The 17,290-nt window shown below is 38.9% G+C and overlaps 1 protein-coding gene across 2 annotated transcripts in view; it reads right to left on the bottom strand.

The window, feature by feature from the left end:
• Positions 1-848: 848 nt before the first annotated feature.
• Positions 849-17,290, bottom strand: part of LOC137580830 (AF4/FMR2 family member lilli) — a 65,649-nt gene continuing 49,207 nt past the window's right edge. For both annotated transcript variants that reach the window (XM_068294960.1, XM_068294961.1), the window contains 4 exons: positions 3,873-4,427; positions 3,554-3,754; positions 2,775-3,486; positions 849-2,693 (listed from right to left, as the gene is read on the bottom strand). In XM_068294960.1, the coding sequence (XP_068151061.1) occupies positions 2,242-2,693; positions 2,775-3,486; positions 3,554-3,754; positions 3,873-4,427 (1,920 nt within the window). In that variant the 3' untranslated portion in view covers positions 849-2,241. The remainder of the gene's footprint in view (positions 2,694-2,774; positions 3,487-3,553; positions 3,755-3,872; positions 4,428-17,290) is intronic.

Below are 17,290 nucleotides of genomic sequence, written 5' to 3' on the forward strand. Positions count from 1 at the left end.
TCTTTTATTGAAGAAACCCTTTTGGTCCGACTGGAAGAACCAAACCCTATAAACTTGATTTGGGAAATAAACCAAAAGAAAGATTAACCCCTGAAAGAAACATGAAAACAGTTTATATTTAATGTACATATAATTCTCATAAATTCTTTATTCAATCGATTTTAAAATGGTTTCATTTTGTGTTTTTAATTTTTGTTTTTCTTCCGTTTTTATCGACATATTTCTCGATGGAATCATCTATGCAAATGGCCAATCATTTAGTTTTACATATAGTTCAGTTGTTTTTTGTTTTTTTCATTATCGAATTGTTGTTATGTGTGAAATACTTGTTGATTAAATAATTTGTAGCCTTTTATATATATATATAGTAATATATTTTAAATTCTATAATTTTGCTTTGCATAGCGATTTTCCACATCCATAATTTAACTTGTTGTCCTTTTTATTTTTACATGCACATTTATAGTTTGCAAAAAACATTAATGTTTGTATTTGAAATATTTTGTTTATTCTCATTATTAATGTTTCATTTTTTAAGGTTTTGTATTCATACTTTAATAATCGAATTTTTTTGTGGTTGAAAAGGAAAAGCAACTGGTTTAGTTTGATTCAAACATTAAAGAATTTTAAAGTATATACAGCAAAGAACATGAATAACAAAGGAAATAAATATATTTTAATCAAAAAAATTAATAAACAAAATTAATAATTGGTTGATTTCTAAGCTTTAAATACACATTTACCAACTTCTATGCCTTGCCACATTTTTATTTTGTTTTTACATTTTCTCATTTATATTTTTTTTGTGTTTTTTGTTTTTTTTTTTTTTTTTTTTAGCTTATGCTTTGTAATAATTTTTCAAAGTATCACCCTGTGTTTTCTCATAGTTTTTTTTTTTTTTTTTTTTTTTTGTTTCTTTTGCCTTAAAATGTTTTTTTTTTTTTGTCCCACTTATGTTTTTGTTTTTAGCTTAAAATTTACAACAATACTTCAACTTATTAATTATTATTCATTTTAGTTTACTCATTTTTGCTTAACAAATTTGCGCACTTTCAAAAAGATTTTTATCCTCGAAACATTTTCCATTTTGTTGAAACGAAAAGTTTTCAAGACATTCAGAGTTTGAGAAATAGAGGAGAGAAATTAATAAATGATACATATTAAAATAGTTCTGAAAATTAATGCGAGTGTGTGTTGTGTATGTGGCTATTGTATTGTAGCTTTACTTTTAGTAGACACTGTAGTACGTTGAACTATTGTTTTGGTTTTATTTCATTTACTTTTTACTTATTTTGTTTATTTGTTTCTTTTTTTTTTTTTGGTTGTTTTTCTTGGCTTAGAAGACTGATTTATGCTAAATGAACTGATCTGTTGATCTGATTTGAAGGATTAGATAAAGCAGTTTGACTTTGAATACTATAAGAATGAAAAGTGAATTGAGTTTGAATACCCATTTGATAACAAAAGACCCATTTGGCTCTTCTGGTGGAACTGCAAGCTGTTGTAGCATTAATATTGAATTGGCAAATCAAAAAACGTTCTTCACAACAAATTCAATTCGCTTTATCAAGTTGTAATTAGTTAATGTAGTGATTAGGTTTTAAAATCTTAAAATTGGAAGAAAAACTTGAATATGCTTAAGACATTTGGTTATGGAATGCATCTGAGCTTAGCAATAAATTAAGATCAGTGAAAAGATTTTAACTGGAATGATTTTAGAAACGTTAAAATGTTGTCAAAGAATTGGTTAACATATTTCTCGGTGTCAGTTCAATTCATTTGGCTAAATCGGCGTCTTCTAATTGTAGTTTTATTGTGTGTGTTATTTTGCAATATTTTTGTTTAGTTTATCATTTAATGCTATTTTTTTGGTTTTGTTTTTTTAATATGCTGTACGTAGTTTGGAGGAAAAAACACTTAAAATGTTTTGTTTAAACGAACTTTTTGGTTTTTGTTTCTTTTGTTTTTTTTTTTTTTTTGACTATTTTATGTATGTGTGTGAGTGTTTTTCTTTTGTTTTGCTCTATTGGCTTTGACTATTTTTGTTTTGGTTTTACTTTTGGTTAGTTCTTTGTGGGTGTGGGTGTGTGTGTGGCGTGTGTTTTGTATGTAATGTAATATAAATTTAAATAGGAACAACCCAAACGGAGCCTGGCCATGTTTGGGTCCTTTTTTATGAATTTCTTTCTGTAATTCTTCGTCTTCATCGTGTAAGTATTCTCTTCTGTAAGGGAGATGCGCTTACTGTTGTTGGACCAACAGTTGTTCCACCTGATCGGCTGTCCTTAGCAAGAAGGCGGCACTCTCTCGATAGGCGGAAATAACCTGTCGGGCTGCCGTCACCTCGTTGGGACTGAGTTTGTGTGGCAAAATTGGGGGTAAGCGGGAGGATTGATTATCCAATCCTCCAGCCGCAGCGGTGGATTGCAATTGTAGTTGTTGTTGTTGCTGTTGTTGTTGCTGCTGTTGTTGCTGCTGCTGCTGTTGCTGCTGTTGTTGTTGCTGCTGCAGCTGTTGCAGTTGCTGAGTGGCGGTAACCAAAGCGCTATTGTTGTTGGCTTGACTCAATGTAGCCAAGTTGGCCGCACTCAACTGGGAATTTATGTTAACGGCCATGGAGTTGTTGCCATTGTTGTTGTTGTTACTGTTGGTCACACCAGTCGTTGGTTTCATGGAGAGATCGGTGGGCGTGACTGCAACAAGAAAAAAAGGGAAACATGTAAAGGGTAAAGAAACAATTAGCATGCGAGCATGGTTCAAGTGAAAATACTTACCATTTCCGAGTCCAGCCACACCTGGAAAATAGCTTGGATAACTGGGCGCACGGCCAGCGGCAACGGCAGCTGCCGCTGCTGCTGCCACGAACGGTGATGCCGCCGATGGTGAGCTGAAATCTGTGGTATATGGACTTGTGGCCGGCAACCCGGCTCCATTCGATGCTCCAGCACCATTGGCCAAGGTCAGGCCAGTCACACTTGCCCCACCACTGACACTGGCATTCGAGCTGAGAGCCAATGGAGAACTTCTGGCCGAGCTCATGCCGCCTCCACCGCCGCCGCCTCCGACCACAACTGTGCTGCCTCCACCCGCACTGCCGCCACCCACATTGGTGGCACTGCCAAAGGGTAGCCCTTCAGCATGCTCTGAATTGGGTGTGGAACGGGCAAAGCCCACGGCACTGACAAAGGGCAGAGCGGCAGCTGCCACGCTGGTCAAACTGGATGCATCACCACCACAAGTCACCGTGGCATTGCCAGCCGTTGTAGTGCTAGTGCCTCCAGCTCCGGAGCTGGTGGCAGCTGCAACTGCTGCAGCAGCCGCAGCAGCTGCTGCCGCGGCCACTGCACTGCCAGGAGCTGGAACTGCGTGGGTTATGGGCTCCAGACCGATGCGCATTCGCTTGGCATTCATGGATTCATTCTCGCAGGCAATGGCCAGAATCTGCTCCGCCTGAACCGAGGTGAGATGAGCTGGCGTCGGTCGGGTCTAACAGAAAGTAAAGGACCAAAAGTCATCTCGGATGAACTCTATAGCTTATTCAAGTTCTACTTACCGTATTCTCCCAGCCATCACGTGTCTTCTTATTGCGTCTACAAGACTTCAAATAGGTGCGTATACGTTTGCGGGAACGGTCACTAAATTCGGGAAACTGGCGAGCACAGGAATCAATAATTGCCTGTATTTTCTCTTTCGGTTGCTTTGAGATGGGAATTATTCGATCCAGATTCTCGTCCACAAAGAGGCGTACAAACATCTACAAAGCGAATAGATAAGCAACATTATAGCAATTCTGTTTGAATAAGTCTACAATTCGAATTCCTTTGGCAACGTTTGACTTTACATTCGCTGCGACCTCATCTCACACTACTCACATTGAAGGCCTTGAGGCGCTCCGGATCGTGCGTGGTGGCAAGTTTTTCATCAAGCTTGTCATCAGAGTCATCTTCGGAAACCTCATCCTCTTCCTTCTGTCCAGAAGAATTAGTCTCATCCTGTGTCTCCATCGGCGAGTGAGTATCCTGTCGCGGCACTGGTGACAGCGAACTGTCCATTTTGGCACTGGCCGCCGCAGCGGCAGCCGCATTCTGAGCCAATGCGTTCTGATATTGAGCCCACAGGCCACCCACTACACTCAAGTCAGGACCCTCGGTGCCGTTTCGCACCGCTGTCGAGTTCTGGTAGTTCCAGGCCAAGAGCATAAGTTTCAGTTTGTCGGCATCCTTCATCAGACCGGCATAGGCTTCAGATTCACTGGTACTGCCACCGCTGCCGAGTCCACCACCCACTCCTCCGCCGCTCAGAGTGCTGACAACATCACCTAAAACGCCTCCTGCCGTTGCACCGCCACCGCCAACGCTCCCAACGCCGACGCCAACCACACTGCTGGTCGAGTCGGTGTTTGTGGCCGGTGTTGCTGGTATGGTTTCCTGCACGACAAAATGAAGAACGATACGAAGAAATGAATATAAGTTCGTTTGGTGACCGCACAAAGTTTTTTGGTAACAGAGTTCGATATGCCCCAAAATCCCAATGATTAGAAGTAGCAGACACGGCAACCAGTTTCAAGTTCGTTAGACCATTCAAAAGTATGTACACCACACCAAGAAATCCAACAAAAGAAAGAGAGAAGAAAAAAAAAAAAAAAACACCAAGTAACTCAAAGAAGCCTAACCCTATCCAAAAAAAAAAAAAAAAAAAAATTGAAAAAAAATACAAGAAAACTTTACTCGACTTTCATCTTCTGGACCCAAGCAGCATCGTTTTCGTTTTGTTTTTTTGCAGTTTCTTCAGTTCAGTCCTTTGTGCCAGGGAAATTAGTTGCAGGGAAGCGAGTAGTCCATGGGGGATGGACATGGAAATAAAGATGGGTTGTCTGTGGCCAACTCTTTGCTCTAATGAAACATTTCGTTAGCCAAGATGTTGGGCGGTTGGATGGGCCGTTTTGTTTTTTTCTTACTTCCCCTGATGCTTGTGGTTTAAGGACAGTGGCAAGGTAAGGGCACAAATGAAGTCTTCTCTCTATCTCCTCAATGTTCCCTTACTTCCCACGCCCTCTCTAATTTCGTTTTTAAGAAATAGAGGCGCAACCAAGAAATTTAGAGTCTACTCCCAGATCTCTTAATTAACATACATTTTCGTAGAATTCAGGGAAATGTCAGGATGGAAAGTGATTACATGTTAAATAAATAACGATTAAAATGGAAAGTAAATACAAGTCTAGGAACTATCAAACTTAACTCTTATAACTCTTTTGACCTTGCTGGGGGAACCCAAAAAATGCCTAGCCAATAACTGTAAATTAACTACACAACGCACACAAAGCTTCAAATAACATGCTCAACATTTTTGCAACTTGATTTTGAACTTTAGTTTGCACACAACTTTTGACATCTTTCCCACACATGGCTCATAAATTTTCATTGCACATTTGATATGTGTGTGTGTGTGTGTGCGTGTGTACGTTTGTGTCTATTTATATGGAAGAGGCGGAACCTGTAAGTAAATATTTTTGATTCTATTGGGTACTCAAAATATTTGTTTTATTGCTACCTTAACGCCAACCCGTCAATCTCCTGATAGTCGTAGAACCACAGAGACACCCGCCCACACACGCACACACTCATACTTCAAGTGCAATTTCTTTTAATTTCTTCAGCACGATTGCTTACGAGTAGTTGGGTTTTCGAATTTGAATTCTCATTAGACTAAGTTGTCAGGCCACAGCATCGAGACCAAGTCGAGTCGAGACTGACAGTTGCCTTGTCTCAAGCAGCAGCTACACATCTTTACCCCAGCCCACCCCTAAAAACCGATGTCGCAACCACAAAAACTTTAGAGTTACCGCCCTTACCCACTCCAGTAGACCACCGCTTCCCATTTCCATCTTCCTTTTGCTGCCTTCAAAGACCCAGACCCAAAAAACCCTTTGCTTGAGACAAAAACTAATGCATATGTTTAGGCATTTTAATTTATATACGACAACCTCTTGCCATCCACCCATACCCACTCGAACACACACACATGTATATATAACAGGAGGACTTCTAAGAAAGCTCACACACAGGACTAACCCCAGCCTCCGTAGTCATCGTTGTAGTTGTTGTAGTCGTCTCCGTTGATAAAAGCAACTTCCATTTCATTTAAACTACAATTTCCTTGACAGTGCACAGAGAGGCAACCCCTGGGCTAGGCGGCAGATGGAGATTGGTGCTGAATGTGTATGTGTGTGTGTGGGAGTGTGTGGGGATGTGTGTGGAATGGGAATGGTTTTTGGGGGGCTAGCAGCAACCCTTTCACGCACTTATGAGTTAAACGAAAATTTTCTTAGCTGCCTTTTAGGCGCAAACGTTGGAGTAAAAGTAAAATGTTGGTGATGAGGTAAGTACGAAATGTGGGCGAGGGCGGCCAGGAGGTTGGCTGGCTGGCTCCGTCTGGAGAAATATGTCATCGGCAGTTGGTTGAGTAGAGAGCAGAAGTAGCAAGAAGAAGTAAGGCTCCTGCCTGCTGCCTGGTTGCTTGGTTCGGTGGTAATTCATTATGCGTGTGCTTAGAAGGCTTTCTGGTTCATTGTAGTGGTGTGTTGTAGTCTGCTTTTAGGCGCAGCCAGCAATAACAGCAACACCAACAAAAACAACAACACATGTTTACCCTTATCCTCAGACTCTAGCATCCACCCCCTCCTTAAAGCCAATCCTTACTCTTTTGGTTAGTTTTGCTTTCACATTGAACTCCAAGATGCCAGAAGCCTGCATATTTCTCCAACTGGAATACTTTTAGGCCCACTGCCGAAAAATTCTATACTAGTGTGTGTGAGAGTGTGTGTGTGTGTGTCTAAAAGCTATGTGTACCAAAGACTTCAACTCTCTAGTTGATAGATGAAGAGACACATAGAGAGAGTGAGACAGAGCAGAGAAATGGAATGAGACAAGATGATGCTGCGGCAAATGGAAATAAATGCTAGGATTTATAATCCTCAGTGCTGTCTGTGCTGCCTTCCAGGTGTTACCCATACGCTTGCCAAGGCACACACAACGAATTACTTGCCAATTTTGAAGGTAAGTATGGAAGGGAAAAAGAGGAACATTCTAAGGCAAATTGGGAGGCGAACCGGAGTCAAGGTTGCCTTGGATGAACCAGACATAAACTTCTAGCATATAATCCAAGCTTCAAGTCACAAAAAGACTCCCGAAGGAGATGTTGCTACCGTCTCAACTGAAAATTTACAAAAATGTCAGTTTTCCCATTCCTCTGAAACTCGTCCAGTCATACACACACACACATAAAGCCTGTGTATCTTTCTTTAAGCTCAACCTCCTCTGCTGCTTCCTTCTTCTTTTTCTCCTGCTGCTTCTGCTACTGTTGGTGTTGCGTTTTCTTGTATCATTTTAATTAATGGTAAATTTGTACGTTTTCTTCTTAGTCGTGTGGTTGTTTTTCTTCAATGGCCAATGGCTTGCTTTTGTGCAGAAGTTAGTAAAAGGGTAAAAGACTTCTTCAACTCCAACTTCAACCCCAACTGGTTCTCTTAGTCTTAGCCACTGTCTTGTCCTTTTGAATCACAAAATTTGCTTTTGCTTTTGCCATGCTTGATTAGAAAGTTGACCTGGGAGTTGTAGGTTGATGAAAAGGTTAAAATACCTATGGGAGATTTTTTTTTACTGTTTGAAAAGTCATGCGAATACAAGGAAATACATTGCGAATTATTCCTTTTTAAGGTTATTTAGGAATAAACAAAAATTTTTTGTCATTCTATCAACAATAATACAAACCATAAAATATAAAGACTATAACTCGTCTGAGATCAGAAGAAAATGTTTCGTTAAGAAACTTTTGTAGCTGTGGTGGATCTAATAATAAGGATTTTTTCCAACTTCTTGTGTCAGAATTAAAATTACAAAACAACTTATCCCCCTTAAGAATCAAGCTATATATATTAATGGACAATTAACGCAATAAAAAGGTTACTTTTGCTGTACAACTTCAATAATTAAAAATTTCAAAGATAGATATCGACCATGTTTATATCTGATAGAATTTGATAAAAACTTTTTCGCTTTAACTTTTTCTGTATAACTGCTTATACGATATATATACATATATACATATCTGAATGGTAAAAAACTAAAAATAAAAACATTTCATTGGAAGGCTTCAAGCTGCATCCCTAAAATGCATTAAATGCATATACAACTAAAAAAAAAATATACATACAAACAGAGTTCAGTTATATAAAATATATAGAATATATGTATGTATATTTGCGTCCCCTAAAAAAATATGCATGTATAGTAGGTAGGAACATGTTGGGTCAAAGCAATTACAAAAAACTGCCCAAAAAAATGCAACTGTCGTCCTATTCTGGCCAGCCTGGGGTGCAGCCAATGTTCCAATTTTAAATAGAAAAAAAAAATGAATATATTCCAAAAGAATTTAAAGTAAAAATATAGAAAAAACGATATAAAATGAGAAACATGGGGAAATGGTATTTTTTTACCCGGCTAGATTCTGTGGAGCCAGTGTCAAATTAGTTACCAGTCATGGTTTTAGTCCAGGAAATACATGGAAGTTAGGAGAGGAGGAGGCGATAGAACAAATATATGAGAAATATATTGCACATAAAATATTAAAAATGATACATAGGTAGGAAGGTAGAGGTATGCACAAATATATAATATACATGAATACACAAATCTGTTCCGAAAAAAATGCATGTGGTTGTATTTGTTAAAGGTGGAATTACATGTTTGAAGTAAATAAAACAAGAAGTAAAGGAATATTTGCTGAATAGGCCAATAAATGGCTTAGTCGGTTGAGTTCACTAGATGACTGATGAAAATGGTTTATAGCTAGACATTAGCTAAAAGGATCCTCTCAAGTCAAACCGTGAAAGTTTGGTTAAAATAAACACCCAAAGTAAGTACTAAAGAAAAGTTTTATACACTAATTTGGAAACTGAAATCATATTAGACCATAATACATAACACAGCGCTGGAAATATCGTCACAAGGGCGGCTAGGTAAGGCAGAATGCAGCCCTCTGGCCATGGCAACTGTGAGCACTCATACGCCGTGTGTGCACCATTATAAAATTTTACCGTTTCCGTTGAAATTTCTATTTTCCTTTTTTTTTTTTTTTTGCCAATCATAGAGCGGTATGAAGGAGGAATGGGGTGGAAATGGAGTGATGATGGGTGCAACGTGGCTGAGCGCAGTGGCCAGTTGAAACTTTTGCTGTGTGTGTTGCATCTAAAAAGTGAATTTTGCAGGCACAAACGCATACTCATACAGTCAAACACACACACACACACCCACATATATTCAATGTATCCAGCGAGCGAGAAAGCATTTGTACTTATTTTTATGCTTTGCATTTGCCGCGAGAAACGAACAAAGTGCAACCAACAATTGGCAGTGGGAAAAAAAATATTTGCAACTGCATTGAAATAGAAAATATATCTGCCAGAATGCCAAAACATTATGATTCTTCAATACACTTTGAAGAACGCTTTCAAACAATATTTCGTATAGAATGAGAAACTATTCATTTTGGAAACTCTTCAGCTCTTTTTATTCTAATCAATCGCCATTAAATATGTTTTTTGAAATGGCAATACTTTTAGAAGTATTTAAAAAACTTTTTAAAGAATTTAATGTAATTAGACAATTAGACAGAGATGCACATAGAAAACCATTTGACTCTGACAACCTTAATGATTTGAGAAATCGTGTGTTTACTTCTTTCCATTGTTGAAACACATTTCTTGCTGCCCTCTAACAGAGGCAAAATGCAACATCAATCGGCATCAAAGCTTAGTGTATGGCATGTGTGTGTGTGTGTGTGTGTGTGTGCTTATATGCGCGAATGCAGCTAAGCTCTTGCCCAAACTCATGCCCATCATCCTGCTCGGCCACCCTTTCCACTTTGATAGCATTGATGATGTTTTGGTTTTTCATTTGGCGCCCCAATGGATAGGCTACATTATTTTGCAAACACACAGAAAATGTAGGTGGGTGGGGAGACTTAAAAAGAAAAAAAGGCGTCCACTCCACGCTCTTGATTTGCTTTTCATTTTTCCTGTTTTGGTTTTTTTTTTTTTTTGTTTCTTCTTTGCGATTCGCCGCAAAACGGGTCAAAGTTACTCACATTGTCGTAGGCGATGGTGGATGGGGTCGAATCCGGTTAGTGAGGAGACGGGGGAGGGCCACGGAGGTTGTGCCGTATAATCGTTTCTGCATGTGTTGCCCACTTTTTGATGGGGCCACTGTAACTAACGGTACATGCCACTCAATCGCACAATAACAACAGTGACTGGTAGTATGGAGGCGTGGCAGGATTTTTGCTTCCCCTTTTCCTTTTTTTTTTTGTGTGTGCTTTTTTTTTATGCAGCACGCGAATATTATTTGCCGAGCGCCATAAAGTATGCAACATTTTGTTGACCAAAGCATAGTAGAATTGCCCGGGTGGAGCGAGAGAGATACAAAGGGGGCAGAGACGCCGCACCTTGTCTGGTCTGATTAGTTTATGATGCGGTTTTACCTACAGCCGGATGACCCAAAGTATTGGGTGTAGATGTACTTTGTTTGCACCAGCTATTGCATTTTTATGTTTCGTTTTTTTTCCTTTCTCTTTTCTAAAGTCAAACACGCCAAAGTTGCTAATTTAAGTGGGTGGGCATGCCATTTTCGGTCTGGCTGGGAAGTTGTTAAGCATTTAGCATAATGTTTAGGTAAATTGTGCAATTTAAGAAGAAACGACACAAAATATTCGACATATGGCAGACACTGGAAAGGTTTGGATAATGAATATATCATTAGATGTCTATCAAGGACAAGCAAGGTGAGTAAGAAAGTGTGAGCTCGTCTCGACAAATAGTTGAGCCTTTTTTATGACAACAAAAAGTAGAAGTAAAAGTATTATATTCAAATACTAAATAAACTAATGGGTATTGTATTCAAGCTGAAGGTCTTACAGCTAAAAGATTGAACAGTTTTCCAAAACATTTCCCTTTACCACAGCCGCTGTCATTTCCGGGAGTGGAGAAATAAAGAAACTATCCCTGAAATTAAGGACAGATAGCAAAACGACTTCGCCTAATCTAGTTTTTAGGTATGTCTTAAATTTACCAAATGTTTTATACGGAATCAGTAAAAACGTAGAGAGAGAGAGAAAGAGAAAGGTGTCGGGCTAGTGCCATTTGCAGGTTAGATGTTGGAAAATCTAGGTATTTCATAGATATTCTAAGCAAATTTTTTCAAGCATTTATTCAAGTTGATGGCAGAAACGAGTATAATAATAATTTATTGCTCTAGTGCTACATATGTATATTTTGGGGAAATTGAAACCTTTTGGCACCCATTCTTTCACCCACTTATATAACCATTTTGTTGCATTTTCAATTATCTAAAGGCATTAAAAATATATACTAAATGTATATTTAATTTCCCCTCTAGGGACATGTGTAATGTTTCAATCATTGAAAGTCAAATTTCTCGTAATCGACATTACGTACCCCTGGCAACATCCAGCTCATTTGTAACATCCCCCCCTTCAAAAACCCATTCAACACAATGAATGAATATCCCATTCCCTTCATGGGTCGCCTATCAGGAACAGAAATTGAAACATAATATTGTCAGACATTGATGCCCATTTCCTTTGCAAACCGCAACAACTTTTGCCTCTTCTGACACTTGACCGCACTTCCAACTCCGCCAGGTCCAACACACACACACACACAACACACTCCGCGCCTTTCATAGACGAGAGAGAGGTGCGTAAATAAAAAAGTATGTAAAAAGAAAGAATTCCCCAAGCCAATACACGGCTCCCCCATCTTCCTCTAGCAGCTTCATCTTTCTGGCACATATGTTTTTTTGCTTTGGGGGATGATTATCTCCCTCTCCGCGACTTTGGTTGGGTATACAGAGTCAGTCGAGGTTATTCGTTCCCCACCCTCCCTCTGCTAGGCAGGGATTTTTAATGCTTTTTTGCACTTCTCATTTGTGTATTTACAACAAAAACAGCGGCAGCAACAGCAACTATGCTTATCACCGATTTCAGGGATGCGTGAGAGTAAAAAAGAGAAAAAAGGCTCGTTGCACACGTTGCATGCTAGGACGGCAGGACATGCGGTAGGACGAAACAAATGTGCAATTGGTGCGCACAATATTTTTAAAGGCGGAGCTTTTTTGGTCCTTTTTTCACGCGCTGGCCACACGCACAACGCACACGCGACTCTCACTGGATAGGACACACGGGAACTGCATATGCATCCATGTCTATACATACGTGTGTGTGTGTGTGTGTAAAAATAATACGCATACAACAACAGTAAAGGACAACAAAAAAAGTAAAACGGAAAAAAGAAATGGTAGGCCGAACCGAATGCCGACGAACGCATCATCATCGGATAGCCTACCGCGGGGGGCATTATTATCAATGAGGCGCGAGTCCATCGCAAAAAAAAATATGTATATATATATAAAACCAAACCACTTCTTCTCCTCATCAGCTTCATCAACGTGCCCCCAAAGTAGGCGTAGTTGGGCAGCAGAACAAAAAAAGTATCCGAACGAGCAACAACTGCTGCTGCAGTCAGGTCCGCATACAAGAAAATCTACTTACTCATCTTCCCAACCAGGCCCAGACATCACAATTAATTCCAGCCCACACACACACAGACACTAATACACGCACTCACTTACACACGCACATGTTGTTCGGGTTGTTGCCCAGTTAATGCCGCCCCCAGCCCATTTTTGGATCCTCTTCTCCTATTCTTTGCCTAGCTATAATTTCCATGCTGCAACAAAAATTGCATTTTATTTTTGGTTTTCCGCCTCGCAACGAACACATTTTCCACTTTTTTTTTTGTTGTTGTGTCCTCTTCTGCCCATTATCCCTATGCGTTCCCCCTAGCCCTAGTTAAGCACACGCATCATGTGCCCTGTTAGTCAATGCATTAGCCATCCCTAATATCAACCTGTTTTGGGGTTTTTTTTTTTTTTTTTTGTTGTGTCTCTGCCACATTTGACAACCGAGGTGTGAGTGGCAACTTACTGTCTGTGCATAGACTGTGTGTGTGTGTGTGTGTGTGTGTGTGTGAGAGACACAGCCTAAAAGTAGACAAATACTTTGGCCATGTAAAGAGGTGGCTAATGGCAAATCTGTTGTATTCAAATTATACTATAATCTAATTTGTTAAAAAAAAAAAAAAATTGGTAACCAAAAGAATGATGCTTGAATTTTTAAATATTGATTACAAAATGTATGGCAAGGTGATAGGTGATAGATAAGGCAATAGAGGAAAAGTATCATTTAAATATTTTCGAGTAATTAATATACAAAAAAGTATTCATTTATTAGGTATACCTACCTACCTATCTTATCTATATTTTATGTCATTAACAGCTGATTTGATTAAACTATAATTTTACGTCGATGTTCTGTTCATTTATAAACAATTTAATAGCTTGTCTGCAGACAGTTCATATCCGATGGGTGGCAAATGCCCCAATGGATCTATATTAATGTATCCATAATACTTGAGGTTTTCTCTTCATTTATATTTTACGATTTTTCGAGTTAGAAAAATTCAAAACTGTTGCTGTGGGTGTTTTACAAGTGTGAGGATCACTTCAAAGACCCACTAGTTGGGAGTAAAAAGGGCTAACAAGTTCGAAAATTATTAACAAGATTGATATTTCGCGAGGTGTCCAGACCCAGGCCAGATCATAAATAAAGATAAATAAATAAAGTTAGCTCTCTAAACATTTTTTCCAAATAGGATCGACACACAGGCTGACGGGAAGATATGAAATTTAGCTAATTCGCTTTCGTTCTAACAATGCTCTGTCTGAATTAATACTTCAGCCGAAATTCCTCAGTTGTGACCTATCTTTCTTTCGAATTATGACCCAAATATATGCAATGTGTTATGCTCCTCCTTGACCTCATAATATTGAATATCGAACTTGGAATTTAGCTTTAAGCTTCATTAATTGCAAAGACATTGACGAGTTTTTGTTTTATTTAATAATAGTTGTTTGACATGTATTCATTACAATATATGCAATATATTCTTTCTGCAATATATCGAGCATTTATATATATTTATGTGTATATGAATGTCATTCATTTTCTAGTAAAAACTGTCAAAGACAGAAGCACATGCCATATCAATCAGAAACGGCCGAAAAAAATCTCTATCCATGGGGTTTTCTTTCTTTTCAATTGTTTATTGTTTGGTTTTTTTTTTATTTTTGATTTTGTTTAATTTGGCATTTATATTTGTTATGATTTTTTCGCACAAAAAGAAGTTTTAGTTTATTTAATATTTCATTTATTAAATATTTGATGGGCTGTTATACACATACACAACACATATGTATATATGTATATACAGATTTTCAGTTACATAAAACCAAACAAATACAGTACAAAAAACCAAAACAAAACAAAAAAAACGTAGAAAACAACGAATTTAAATTTTTTTGTTATTTTAGTCCAGGCATTTGAATATTCAAATGATTTTTTCATAAAATATTGTATAAAAAATTTAAAAGGAGGCAAACATAGAAAAATCAGCGCCTTTTATTAAAAAACAACAACATGAAAGCAATTCAATTGATCAGAGAAAGAAAGAAATAGAGCAAGAGAGGGAGAGCTACAGAAGGGAAGTCAGCCAAAGTATGTAAATGATATGCTTTATATTTTATTCAGAAGTTTTTCTTTTTTGGTTGCAAAAAAAAGCACACAAAATTAGTTAAATTTGCTTTTGATTTGCTTATTGACCTCATCTACCCGAGGCATTATGTTAATATGGCAGAAAACGCAACTTGCACCCACTTGATTTTGAGCTTACACTCCCTCTGGCTGAGGCTAGAGTGCAGTTTAAGGCAGCTCAGGTGAGTTGCTGCACACTTTAGCTTCATCTAGCATTTGACATTTGGCTGGGGCCATACACAGCATACAGCACACGGCACATGTGTCGTATGCGTAATGTGCGTGAACAGAAGCATCAATGGTTAGTGAGAGTGAGAGTGGAAAGCTGGATTTTGCCATAGATTTCAGTTAACTGCAACACAATGTTGACGTGTTGTCGTCAACAGCATCCTGCTCATCGTCATCATCATCATCATCATTACAATGGTCGTCGTTGCCCTTGCCTTTGCCATTGCCATCTTCATCAACTTCATGATGAGAATTCATATGCAAATCCAAAACGCAAATCAGCATTAGGCACTGTCTCTTGCTATATCTGTGTGTGAGTGTGTGTGTCTTTCTCACTCAGTGTGTACGTGTGTGGGTCTATGTGGCCTCAAAGAATGGCAAATGGTTTGCCAGATGAGGCGTGCGAAACCAGGTAAGAGTTAGGCAGGGAAAGTGGCGTAAAAGTAGCTCGGCAAACAATAAGCGGCAGTTAATGCACTTTACATAGACGAAATCTCAATGCAATTTAGCTGCCGTGTGTCTCTATAACTTGTGGCATGTTATGTGTGTGTGTTTGTGTTTGTGTGCGGGCATTATAAGACTATTTAGCCAGCTTAATGGGTTGACTTTTAATGAGCAGGATTCCGTAACTGGGGTAAAAGATAATTGTTTTTATAAAATGGATCAATATAATCGATTAATATATCAAAATATTTAACTTTTGTTGACTGTTTTGGATGATTAATCTATCTTTAATCTAGAAGTGAGTTTATATCAATTTCCAAGGCCCCCCAACCGCTTCGAGCATCGTTTCTCTATTAAAAGAAAATCTTGTTAGGAAAACCCATTAAAGTTCCGCATCCCCATCAACATTTTACCTTCTAGATTCCTTCTCATTCCTATTCCAATGGCAGGCAATGTGAAAAATCAAATTCAACATCCAACCGGCAGTCAGCCATCAGAGTTCTCATTGCAATTGAAGGTGGGTTGGATCACCCCAAGCACCCACTCCCCGACTACCACCTCCCCGTCCGCTTTGCTTTCTCGTCACCAATCGAAACAAATCATAATCAAATCGAATTTCAGTTGATTTTTACTCGCAAAAGACAGTCAGCAGTGAGTTGGAGCTGCCACTGCTGCTGCTGCTGCTCTAGTGGCCTTCTCCCATGAAGTTGAAGAACTTGGGACTCATTTCAAATGAAACGAATGAAGAAGAAATAAAATGGCAAAATGGAAGGGAAAGGAATGCAGTCAGTCACGACTAAAAGCAAAGAGCAAACAGAAAAATAAAGAAAGGAAAAATCGCACATAAAATTGATGATAAACCGTTCCAAATAATATTTTTTTTCCTTTGACGCCCCAAGGCGGAGGTGAAGACCGTGTGGCAGCAGCAGCAATGGAAGCAATGAAAGAGGTGGCACGGTGGCTCAGTAGCGGGCCATCTTAGGCATGGCCTAAACTTCCTGGCTCGGGATTTTGGCAAAGGAAATGGCTCTGAAGTCTGAAGGCAAAATGATGAATTATTTGCTGCCTCTTTCGTTAGGCGTCAAAGTTTCGCAGAAAAGGGGCCAGGCGCAGGGCCAGAGGGTTATCGAGAAGAAAAAAAAGGGAGAGTTGTGGCCTGGTGCTGCGCAAAAACATAAAACCGAACGCCCGGCCCAAACAAACAGTTCTTTTTCATTGCCTCGCCTCTTTCTACTGGCTATATTCGTATATATTTTTGTGTTTTTTTTTGGTCCTCCTATCGTTTCGTATATGTAACCCCAAGCTGCTAAAGCATTTTTGACACAATTTGTGCCACTGTCGCTCTCGGTTTGTGTGAGGGCGTCAGAGGTTGGTCGACGGAGGCGGAGGGTGGTCGAAGGGTCGGTGGAATGTGGATTGGGTTCGGTGGTGTCTGCTGCTTGAATGATTTTTAAACGAGGCAAGAAATCCCAAAAGATGCGGCAAACGTTTTGTTGGCATGAGTTCACGTGGGTTTCTCGTTTCTCTTTTTCGATGATATTTTACTTCTTTTTTCATTTTTTTTTTTTTTTTGCTTTTTGTATTTGTGTTTGGATGCCTTTATGGACAGTTCCCCATTGTGCTGGCATTCCCTGCCTTCCCCCTCAAGGCTCACAGTCAGATAATACAACAACAAGAATTTTGTCGGCCATATCCAGTGAAATGAAAGTTAGGAAAAAATGAAAGAAAAAGTAAACTTTTTTAGCTTCAAAGGGTTTGAGTTTAGAATCGGGGATCAAGCAAGAAAGAAGCAGAAAACCCGAATGTCTGCTTTTATGGCAAATGTATGAAAAAAGAAAAGGAAATTCTCTCGTCTGTCAAATTAAAAATCATTATCTTTCATGAATCAGAATTT

Source organism: Drosophila tropicalis, unplaced genomic scaffold, assembly GCF_018151085.1.
Source record: "Drosophila tropicalis isolate 14030-0801.00 unplaced genomic scaffold, ASM1815108v1 contig_845, whole genome shotgun sequence".
Taxonomy (NCBI): Eukaryota; Metazoa; Arthropoda; class Insecta; order Diptera; family Drosophilidae; genus Drosophila; species Drosophila tropicalis.